The sequence below is a fragment of the Telmatherina bonti genome (genome assembly GCF_933228915.1).
Source record: "Telmatherina bonti genome assembly, chromosome: 1".
Lineage (NCBI taxonomy): Eukaryota > Metazoa > Chordata > Actinopteri > Atheriniformes > Telmatherinidae > Telmatherina > Telmatherina bonti.
Genome location: NC_136619.1, coordinates 13,063,517 through 13,075,590, shown reverse-complemented (window position 1 = coordinate 13,075,590; position 12,074 = coordinate 13,063,517). Strand labels below are relative to the sequence as shown.

General features: G+C 39.0%; 1 protein-coding gene across 1 annotated transcript in view; it reads right to left on the bottom strand.

The window, feature by feature from the left end:
- LOC306759514 (insulin-like growth factor 1 receptor) overlaps window positions 1-11,775 on the bottom strand; it is a gene marked incomplete at both ends in the record, with an annotated part of 51,604 nt that extends 39,829 nt beyond the window's left edge. Inside the window, 2 exons of the mRNA XM_079245183.1 lie at window positions 1,853-2,422; window positions 11,685-11,775. Of these exons, the coding sequence (XP_079101309.1) occupies window positions 1,853-2,422; window positions 11,685-11,775 (661 nt within the window). The remainder of the gene's footprint in view (window positions 1-1,852; window positions 2,423-11,684) is intronic.
- Between the last annotated feature and the right edge of the window lie 299 nt (window positions 11,776-12,074).

Sequence of the window (12,074 nt, the reverse complement as noted above, 5' to 3'; positions counted from 1 at the left end):
AGAGATTTCCCCTCTTTTAGGAACAAGCTCATCGGTTTGGGTCGGCTGGTCATCTTTTAATGAATTATCCTGCTCTGAAACACGTCTGCTACCGTTTTTCTCCATGTTTGTTTATATATTGCAGCATGCATGCCGTAAAGCACATCTTGACATAAAATACTGCAGTAAAGCACCTTATCGTGGCGTAAATGATAGAGCCTCATATGAAACGATACACATTTTCTATCGTCCAAACGATATATAATGTCATATCACCCTAATAACCAGCATTGTTGCTAATGGTAGGAAAGTCTTCTTTTAATTCAGAAGCCAACAGAGGAAATGTTGTTCTGGCTTCTAAAAAGTACCTAATATGTTGGTGACACCAGCCTATCAGTTTGCATTTGAAGCAGTCAAAAAGACACTGGCACAAATAAAAGACATATCAGCAGTCCAGACATTTAGAGTTGGTTGTTAGACATTCAAGAATCATATCAAAATCTATATTTGTCGTCCTTCACTGTCTTCCCCCTGTGAACTCTACATGAAGACTCAACAAAGTGGAGACGGAAAGATGAACTGTTTTTACAAAGTGTGCCACATGACCACCTCAATGCTAACTGGTTTTGTAAGTGGCATCCACAGATGAATATTTGTTAAGTATAGAATGGAGCAGGTGCATGTGAACATATTACCATTCATTGGCGGGATCATCCATCTGAAATTTGGTTAAAGGGTCTGGACTAATCAATGAAACAAATCAACTTTGTTAACTTGGATTCTAATGCAAACAGAGCAACGGTGTCTAGATTATATAGTTGGCTGTTACCTTCCTGCATGCAAAAGTTAAACTAAACTGTGCAAGTTTCTCTCCTTCACTTGACACCCCCTCCGTTGATCCAACACATCATCCTCCAATATATTCCACCTCCTGTTTTTCTTCCCAGCATGCCCACAGCATGTCACTCCAACAGCCCACAAAGCAGCCCAGGCGCATGTGTGCCTGTCAGACATTTGCATCTTTGTACAGCTCCTGTTCGCATGTGTGTGCACATGTACATCTCTCTGTGCTGCGAGTGCGTTTGATGACGATGACTACATGCCGTCCCAGGCCAGTGCTGCGACAGTTTTATGTCACAAGACTAAAAACATCAACATGCTGAGTCTGCAGCAAGGCGCCAGTCACCAGGGAAACAATTCAGCCAGACGCACACACACATTCAGTCAGCCAAAACACATCGTCTGAAAGGCACCAGCAAAAACAAGGCATCTAAAACACTGCAGGCTTAAACAGAAAAAGGCAGCATTTGTACTCATCCTATTCCAGTAATTTAACTAAATCCTTTCATTTGATTTGTTTAAACAGGCAAGAACAAATACACTGAACTGAAACAGCCTTAATATTTTAGCTGAAGTGTTATATGAGAAAATAAAGATTTAAAAAAAAAATAGGCAACCACCCTAAAATCCACTATGGGTGTGTGCATGTAAGGAAGTGCTATCATCTGATAGACATTTGATATTTACATTAAAACCCTTACAACAACAACAACAACAACTAAGCAATGGATTGAGACCAAACAGCAGTGAGAACTCATACCTTTGTTTAGCTCCTTCTTTGTTGTGTCCTTAACTGTGATAAACACTTCAGATGCATTAAAGCAACCATCTACAGACAAATAAATCATGCACAACACCCTCCCCCTTCCTCAGCCTTCCTTCCTTGCAGTCAAAACACACAGTTAAGTGGCAGGTAGTAGGCCATAGTTACAGATCTGTGCACTATGCACCAAAAATTTGCCTGTGCATAAACCAGCTCTGCACCATCCAGTTAAATCCCTAGATGTACAGTCATGTGTCAGAGTCTGCTCACCTTTCTGACAATGATTGGAATTCCAGCAGCGGTAGTTGTAGTTGTTGTTGAACATGGTCTTTTTGCACAGAGGGTTGTTCTGCATGATGCCTGGACAAACGTCGCTGCACTCTTTGGACTGCTTGTTCCCAGCGATGTAATTGTTGAACTCTGCATCCATGATTAGAGACCAATCTATGGAGTCCAGATAACAGAGCTCTGGGTTCTTCTCAATACGGATGGCACCACGCGTGATGTTCCTCAGGTTGTACAGCCCGATGTCCTTCAGGCTGGTCATCTCGAAGATAACCAGGGCGTAGTTATAAAAGAGCTTGCGGCCGCGGATGACGGCAAGGTTTGGAAAGAGCGTGCTCAGACTGTCCAGGCCAGACACCCTGAATAGCAGCAGGTAGTCCGTGATCATGGTCAACTTGGGAAAGCTGAGGGAGCGGAAGATTTCCTGGTTGGTCTTGTTGTTGTTGTTTTTGTCATTAATAAGGAGGATTTGCAAGGAGCCCTCAACCATCGTGCAGTTCTCCAGACGGTTGAACTCTTGGATGTCATTGCCAATGTCGATGTCGGGACCACAAACTGTAACAGAAACAAAAAAGAAGTAAATTCTGTGTATTATTCTCCACTTTGTGTCATCAAAACAACTTCATGATTTGCTTTATGATTACTGCAAATACTGATTACTCCTGTTTTTTTTTTTTTTTAAACTTAAGCACCAAAAATCTTAAGTGCAACAATACCAAAGACCATATCCTCATTCCTGAAATAGCGATACTTATGAAAAGAAGTTTACACAATACATTTTTTAAATATTGACAGTACACTTGAGCCATGCTGTTGTTGGCAGAACATGTTTGCTTTCCAATTCTCCTTTTCAAAGTAACCTAACGTGGTGTGAAAAAGTAAACATTTGAGTTAGGTTTGATTCGAGCTTTGGTTAACAGCTCTATAAAGTTTCGATTGAGTCCACCTCTTGAGCCCTCAGTGTTTGGTTTTATGCGTCTGATTTACAAAGCTTTCTTTGCAAAACATTTAAGGACGTCATACTTTTCTGCTATCAAAGACGTCATCAATGAAACACATACGCAAGTGTGTTGATCAAACACCATGAATGTGGTTGAAATTGACAAAGGACAGAAATAATGATGGAAGAGTTTGTAATGCAAAGCAGTGGCACATGCTAATAATGCTAACACAAATATATTCAGCACAATACAGGTTCGTTCAAGCTATAATTAAAGGTCATTTTTTAGGACAGCTGTCCTTTTCCCAGGATGCGAGGGAGGGAAGTTGATTTATTGACTGAAATTAGTTGGAAATACATTTTAAGTCGGACAAAAGCAACTAAAAAAAATCTAGTTTATTTAACAAATATTGGAGTAATTATACCATGTGAATATTCTGTTATGTTGTTGCCAGCTAAATCTAAGGATGGAAACAATGGAGCATATCTTGAACCACGAGTGATTTTAGCTATGGATGGGTTATGATTTTTGGACATTTAAATGTTAGAAATAAAAGAGTTTTAAGGAATGGTTGAATGATCCTCTCTGATCTCAGATAGAATAGAACAGCATATCGTAGCGTAGCATAGCATAGCATAGCAATTAATACCTCAATCACATTATCGAGACAGGACAGTCCAATTTTGAGAAATGTGGTTAAAAACGACTTTGTTGAGACATGAGTGCTTAAATCAATTTCAAAAATGTAATTTTAACTGGACCAACACAAAAGCTTGATTGTTTTACATCACAAAAATATATTTCTTTTGTCTTTAGTGTTCTGATATTTAGCAAGTACGATGTTTACCATGTTCAACAGATTATTTAGTCTCAAAGTGTGGTTATTCACTCATTCACACTAATGCCAGCATCTACATGTATTCATGTAAACTCCTTCAACAGCTGAACAACAAGCACGAGCCCCATAAAACTCGCAGGACAAAAGCTCAGTAAAATACATCTGGTACCGTCAAATTTTGAACAAATTCTTCATAAACCACAGAAACAGTATGTGGTTTATTTGTTTTGAAATTTGTATCCATCCCAAAGAAATCCAACCCATACTAATATCTAGAGAATAATGCTGCTGACACTTGATAAAAACACAGTTTCTAAATTAAGTGTAGCCCACCAGAAGTCTCAACCTTGACAGGTCTTTGCATACACTATTATCAGGCAAATAGAAGAATTTGCCTAGAGCAGAAGTGAAATGTCTTGGCTTCAGATCAAAGGCCAGACAACAAAGGACAGTTGTTTCCACTTTGATGTGAACAAATTACAAAAACATGCATTTATGTCCCTTAATCTTCAGTGAAGAGTAAAATTGTACACATTTGTTTACTTTTTAAATTTTTTTAAGTTTGTTGTTGTTTAATAGTTAGTAGACTTTGATTTCATTTCGATAAAAAGTCAGAACCAACTACAGGGTAAAGTATATAGCCTTTACTGTGTGGCCTCTGAGTAATGTAATCCTGCATGTGGAAAAGTTTGGTGAGGCAAGATGGTAATGATTGCTGATGATAGGTGGAGTGTTTACATTTCCAACTCTTACTCCCACCTGCGTGATGTGCTCTAAACAATACTCTGCCTGAAGCTGCAGCAGTGCACACAGAAACATGGAGGCCATTATCACACATCACTGTGAGGAGGATTTAAACATCAAAAGCTGCAGGGCAGTGAGTCATGGAAACTCACACCAACCAGCTAACAGGTTGCCACACTACTACTTTTCCCTGTAACGTTTTAATGTATAATCTGAAGCAGAGAGGTACAGACAATGGATTCCCACCAAAAAATGTAATGTTTTCTTAGTGCTGGTAGAGTTTAATCAAAAGAAGTTTAACTGAGCACATAAACGTATCAGTCATTAATTAAGACTGCAGAACACATTCATTCACTGTTCAGTGTGTATAGTTGCTATGAGAAAGACAAACATGCCAAAAAATATACCTCGTAAACATCTCATTGCCAAAGACTGCACACTATCCGTGGGTTAACATGGGAGTTTTAATTCCAAAATAAAATAAAAGTTTCAAGTAAAAGTTAATTCATCTTAAAACTGATGAAAAACGACCATGTAAACCCCTAATTCCTAATGGAAATTTCTATTCAGAATTAAATTTATTTCTGATGTAAGTGGCTGGTTTATACGCATTTTAATTATGAACTATTTAATCCCTTTGTCATGTAAACCTTAATTCCGCTCCAAGTTAATTTCGGTCGCATGCTCGTTACCTCGTCCTGTCCCGATAATGTGCGTTGTTTTGCCTCCCGTGTTCAGTGGTCTATCTTTCTTGTCCTTCTCAGTTGCTGCAAAAAAAGTGAAGTAGTATGCTCGTGTTGAGCTGGTACTTCAAATTTATAATAAATATAGCGGCAAAAACTGGTACTTATTATGTAGTTTTTACAAGTTACGACTGAAAAGACGAGAAGCAGGGAGCAAACTGTGTTTATTTCAGGCATACGTCATACATCATGTGGACCCCTGTCCAATCAGAACCCCTCTCAACCCTCCGCTCTAACGAGGAATTAAGTGACGACGTGTTTCATGTAAACGTTCATTAGGAGTTATTATTTTCTAGTAAATTCTTAGGGAAATACATTAATTTCTAATTATTTATTTTCAAATTATTAATTCGGAATTAATGAACATCATGTAACCTATGTCTTAGTTCTGGTGAGCATAACTATGGAGCCAGACATGCTACGGAGGAAAGGTTTATACTACCCAAAGTAAATACAAATAATGCAGATAAAATCGTAATGGACAGATCCATGTTCATATGGGATACATTGCACTACATTACAAATGAAAACAGAAAATATCAATTTAAAGTTCTTTTTATAAAACATTTGATTACAGAACAGTTCTCTAAATATTAATAATGATATCACCATCATCCTATGATTCCTCCTGTTATTTGATCTATATAACTGTCAACATAACTTGTAGAGTATGCACAGTTATCTGGAAATAATGTTAATACAAAGTAAGTCCTGTGTCTGTTTTGTTTTTGTTTGGTTTCTTTTTTTGTGTGTGTGCGCTTGTGTGTTTTACTTAAATACAGCTATATATATGTGATCATTGTAAAATATCATTGTAGATAAATTGTATGGCAGCATGCTGAATAGACTCCAGGAAGACTAGTTGTTTTCAACAGCTAATGGAGATATGAAATAAAGAAATAAAATTATGAGGGCAGTTAAACTAATAAGAAAAATTAGTAACACTCACAAAAACCATCATGTCTCAGAACTACACATCAAGATATTAAGACTGGTTTACACATTGTCCATTCAAATGGCCAAAATAAGAAGCAAACCAAGTTTAATCACAAGTAGTTATCCATTATCATTAATAATTTAAAAACTACTTTTGAGCCTCGTGGCCATGTCTCAGTGCAGTCTGAGGTTGTTGGTGAACAAGGAGCCACAACCAATGACAATGAGAGTGCAATGAATGAGTTGAGGGTATAAGAAAAGGAAATACATAGGAAAGAAGAAAAAAAGGATTGCAAGGATTTAAGGACAAAGTGATGAATGGCTGACTGCTAAGAAAACTGAGTAGAATTTGGTGAAATATTGGCAATTAAAACCATATTTAGACGACACTTTGATTTTAAAAAAAAAAAACATAATTCATATTCTTAAGTTATAATCGACCATGGGTACGGTTAAACTGCCAATCATCTTGCATGTGCGGTTTTCTCAAAGCTCTTTTTCTTTACCTTGATCTTCAGGGCTCCGAGCTCATGCTTGTTGGGTGTTTTTTTCTTAATCCTCTAAATTCTCCATTTGTCTCAGCTGTTATTTTTGCTCTGGGAAACACTTTAGGTTGGTTTACCTATATAGTTAAAGTTTCTTTGTGTTTAAGATAAAAATGGTGATTTTAATCCATGCTTATTGATAATAAGTTGTTATGTTTCAGAGAAAATAGACAACAGAATTTTTTATAGCTCTCACTTAGATGTTTCCTGGTCATTTTATGCAGTTAAAAATATTCCTACCCAAACTGGACTTTATTTGTTAAAAACATTAATAAAACAACAATCAAGATAACAATAGAAGCGTTCTGCAATACAATTATTAAGGATTTCTTTGTTGTTCCACTTTATGGCCTTTGAATCCTCTCAATTATCTTAAAACATGCCATGTAGTTAGAAAAATTTGGGGATGGCCAACTCCAGTCCCAAAATGCGCAATCCTGAAAGTGTTGGGAGTTTCCCTGCTGCAACACAACTGACACACATCAGAGTTAAGCCTGTTACATACTCCACGAGAAGCGAGAACTGTAACCTTTTAAGTTATCTTGAGCAAAAAGACGCCGGGGAAACCATAACCTTCTCGGCGGAGGTAACAACCGGGTTCATCTCACATAAAGCAGACATCGGCCCCCCGCAGTGACCCATCCCCGCTGCAGACGTGCTTCTCGTGGAGTATGTATGGACCTGACGAACAAGACGTTTTTTCTTGTTCTTGCAGCCTCGAGAACAAGAACTCAGTTCTTGCGTCTCGTGAAGTATGTAACAGGCTTACATTAGACTAGTGCAGAACTTGACAACAAACTGCACCAGTCTGCTGACTGAACATTGATTCAAGTCAGATGTGTTGCAGCAGGGAAACTCTGTCATCCCTAAGTCCGAGGCTCAAGTCTGTTAATTACTCATTGTTTGAGTCAGCCCTTGAGGACCAGGATTGAGGATCCCTGGATTACATTAATGCTGCAGAAGCAAATGACCATGACACACTTTTACAGCACAATCAGAGAAAGAAAAAAATCAATACAAATATCTGCTTTTCAGTGCCATCCTGTTCTTTGTATGTTTGTTTAAGTTGGACATATTTCTGAGCATGCTCCATAGCTGCTTCATGTTTAAAATGTATTTCTGACACTTGTAGGTCATTTATCTGTAGCATTTTCGGTGGTTTTGTGTGGATGCTTACATTTCATGTGGAGGTTAACTTACTATGCGTAAAAGCAGCGATAACTAGGGCTGCTTGATTATGACAAAAATTATAATCACAATTATTTTGACTAACATTGAGATCTCGATTATTTAACACAATTATCCAGTATTTTTTAACAACGCTGCACTTCGTGGTTTTCTCGACTCCGTGTCGCGCATTATAACCGTCTAATGCACGGTTAGAGTTGTTTAATCCACTTTTACCGCATATATAGGAACTATTTTACGTTGGCCTCGGTGTACGTTTTATGCCAATCAACCGCTGTCAGGCTACAGCGCGTTTCTCTCGTTCTCCTGTTAAGAGACAGCTGATCTGAACCAGCTGATTAACGCGTTGCTATGGCAACGCCCCGTGAGGGATAACTCGCCGAATTACGTGTGCGTTTATTTGAAAATAATGCAGCCAGATCTCACCGACAATGGTATAAAATATGTTGTGGTGAACTTCCACAACCTACTGCAGTTATTCTACATCGACCTGCAGCCGGAGCCGACTGAGACTGGCCGCCTGGGAGTGCTTTAGGACGGGAGAGGCTCCCGCTGCTCATTCCTTACAGTACCTGCAGAACAATATGTGTCTTCAAGTCAGTCGGCAAAACACCAGAAAAGTCTCTAATAACTCCAGTAAAAGTTGCTAGATTTGTCGCTAGTCGCTTTTAACAAAAAAAGTTGCCAGATTTAGTGAGAAACTCGCCAAGTTGGCAACAGTGTGTGAATAAAACCTAAGTGGCTGTGGGAGGAGTTTACAGCACAGCGCTGCAATGCCAGAGACGCTCGATTAGCAACTGAAGGCAGCAGGAGAGGAAACTGCAAAGAGAAAAATATTCACACCCTTTTATTTTTATGATCATTGAAAACCCAGATCGTAATTGAGATTAAAATCCGATTAATCGCCCAGCCCTAGCTATAACACATTTTTCATCTTTGTTTTGCTCTACACATACTTTTTCTTTTTGTTTGTTTCTGGCCTCCTGCATGCCCCAACACTTCAAGCCATTTCCAGCAGGAAGACTATATATTGAACAAACAACCTGAAAAGGCAACTTGGTATCAAACCCTGAAAATCCAGATATTATCTCTAGCCCAGAAAGTTTTTTGCCATGTTTTTGTTTTTTTTTTTAATTTGCCAGAATACAATCTATTGTTCTTGTATTTATGCTCAGATTCTTTTCCATTATAAATCTGAACAGCTAAACTGGGACAAACACAGTCATAGTAAAAAAAAAAAATGTATTCAAAACTATTTTGTTGAAAGAAAGAAAGAAAGAAAGAAAGAAAGATTAATAGCCTATCAATGGTAGAATTATTAAAATGTAATTCTTGCATTCCCCTTGTTATTTGTCCATCAGATATACATTTTAAAAAGATAGAAAAGAAAGAAAATGAGGGTTGTTATGAGCAGCAGGTTTTTCCACCAAAACTGCTGAGGGTTTCAGCCTTTTCTAAACAGGGCCTTTGGGGTGATTTAAGGCAGAAGGAGTGGTGGTATGGTGGTTATGTCTTTCTCTATAATCTACTTGTCAGCGCACACTGTCAGCAGCCCTCAGCAAGCTGCATACCTGTTAATACACTCCCTGTAAAAAGACACACTGCCTGGTGACGTTACATCACCGCAGCCCAAATGCTTCACCCTCTGTGGCCTCCCTGCACCACCAGCATGGCCACCGTTCACGGGAACTGCTCCCGATCATTCTTGTGAAAATCCCAAACAAGAGCCTCCAATCAAAATGCACATCTTTGCACCCGCCAAGTGAAAATGGCAGGTGCCCCTCCCTCTACTTCCACACTGACAGATTGTAAACAGCTGAGTACACAAGCCTATCTCTGCTGCTTTGATGAGCCTCCAGATCACATATTTACTTTTGATAACCTTTTTGAAGCTCGCTGGAGTGACCAGACTGTCTACAGACAATCACAATGAACTCTACGTGAAGCTTCAGGAGACAAGAACTAAGCGGCGATATGCCTTCTAAGCTGGGGCTTCTTCCACGGCCACTAGACTGCAGCCAGTCTGTTTACTCTTCATTTCAATCCTGTTCGTGACAGAGTGCCTGAGGGGGCAAACATATTCATAAATACTTTTCCACATGAGAGGAAAGGTGACAAGAAATAAGCCAGAGAGCTTCAGCAAAAAGATCATTCTTGACAGAGCAGACTTGTTTGGCTCATGTGACAAGCAGTAAAGCAGAAAACTGGTTAACCTGAACCTGGCAGCTTCTCTTTAGTCCCAGCTGATACAGTAAACCAGTAGGAATGCTCGGAGTTTGGCCACACGAGGAATATTCAAGCAGCTCCACAGTGGAGTTAGAATAAATGCAGGATTTCAATAGAAGAACCTCTCTGCAGGTTTGTCCTGTGACCACCGGGGCTAAAAGTAAACCCCATAACACACAGTTCACAAGCTCCTCACTCTTTCCAATCAACAGAACTTAGTCTGTTTTGCTTGTGAATGTACTTTGGCTTGTTCTATTTAAAAACCCAGACCCTGGTTCAACCCCGTAAACCTCCCCTCCCCAACTTGTCATAATGAATGGGATGAATCAGGAAGCCGAATTTACGGTTTCGCTGGAAAATTTCAGGTGGCAACACATAAAACAAATGTTTAGGTAAACAGAGGAGCTTTAAATTAATCAAATCTGAAGGGTAACAAGATGACATAAGCTGCGAGGATCTGTGTCATTTGAGTGTCTAGAAAGTTCTCCTCTTTGCTCGGTAAAGCTCTAACTGTTGCTTCTCGATGATTCCCAAAACGTCAAAGTGAAGTATCGCCTGTCTGAGCTAAGACATCAGAAATTTATCTATAACTTCGGCTCTTTCAGACAAACTGATTTGCCATTTGAAAGGATGTTGCTACGCTCCATCAACGCAGAAGCATCAGCCTGGTATTCATTAAAATTTTTCCAAGGTCAAGTTATCCCTAGGTTTGTTTAGAAGGGAACAAGTGACAAGGCTCAGCCAAAAGTTAAGAGATGGTCACTGACTAACCAATGAAACCAATGAGGCAGAAAAGATTATTAAATATAACACAATACATCTATATGTGCTGATTTTTTTCCCCACTACAATAGAGTACAAGAACCTGAATAAGATAAGAGTTGGGGCAAACTCTTTCTTAGACTCACTTTGCTGTGTGTTTTCCTCACATCTTTACTACACCGAACCCAGACAACAAGGTCAAACTACATTTTCATTCCCAAAATCCTATTTCTGTTTGGGGTTTTCTATTGAGATAAAATTACCTTCTACTTTGTTGTTAATTATGATTCACCACATTGTGACTCATAACTGACTACCCGTCGTGTGTGTGTGTGTGTGTGTGTGTGTGTGTGTGTTGCATATATAAAAGCCAGACTGACTTTCTCTGTTGCATGAGTCACTGTAAAGTATTTTAAAACGTAATTAATCTGACTTGTGATCATAGAGTGCTTGATAGACTAATTACAACTACATTTTTTGCTATCTTTAGCATAATGTTCTCCAAAAGCAAGCTGGGTTTTGTAGGTAAAACAAGTCATATAAACATTTTAAACCATTTCTTATATGAAATTGTCTAATACTTGGTCATTTCACAGCTGCACATGTGATGTGCCATATTTTGAGCCCCCATGCTCCACAACCCTTGTATCAATACATTTCTGCTTTGTGCTTAAAAATGATACAAGGGTTGTATCATAAGCACAAAGCAGAAATGTATTAGGTGCCAAGAAGACACTGGTTCTATAAGGTCTATAAGGGTGTAATATTTACAAAATATGCACAATAAATCGCCTAGTGTATTTTATTAAAACGTTTAACTATGTTCAAGTGATGCTGTAGCATAGAAAAACATGTTTTTTCCAGTGTGTGGTGGTGCTGAGTAGCATTACTTACTCTCTGCGGTGGCGGGCCGGAGGCAGAACATCAGACCCAGCATCAGACCCCAAAACAAGGTCAAGCGGCTCCTTTCCATTCGACACCGCATTCCTGTGTATGTAAATCCCTCTAAAATCCTGTAAATTATTAGGCTGCGGAAGCGTAAACGTGGGAAAACCTAGTCAGAATCGTCAAAACGCGTTTTTTAATCTCCAACCAGCAGCTTTTAGCTGTTAGCCGGCTAATGGAGCTAATAGCTACAACTAACTCGCTAGCGGTGTAGCTCTCTCACGTTTCCTAATGGGAGTCCAAAAACAAAACAAAAAAACAAAACAAAACAAAAATCACCGATTTATCCTCCTGGCCAGACTGCATGAACTCATAGTTGTCTTTATCCCTGCCGCATTG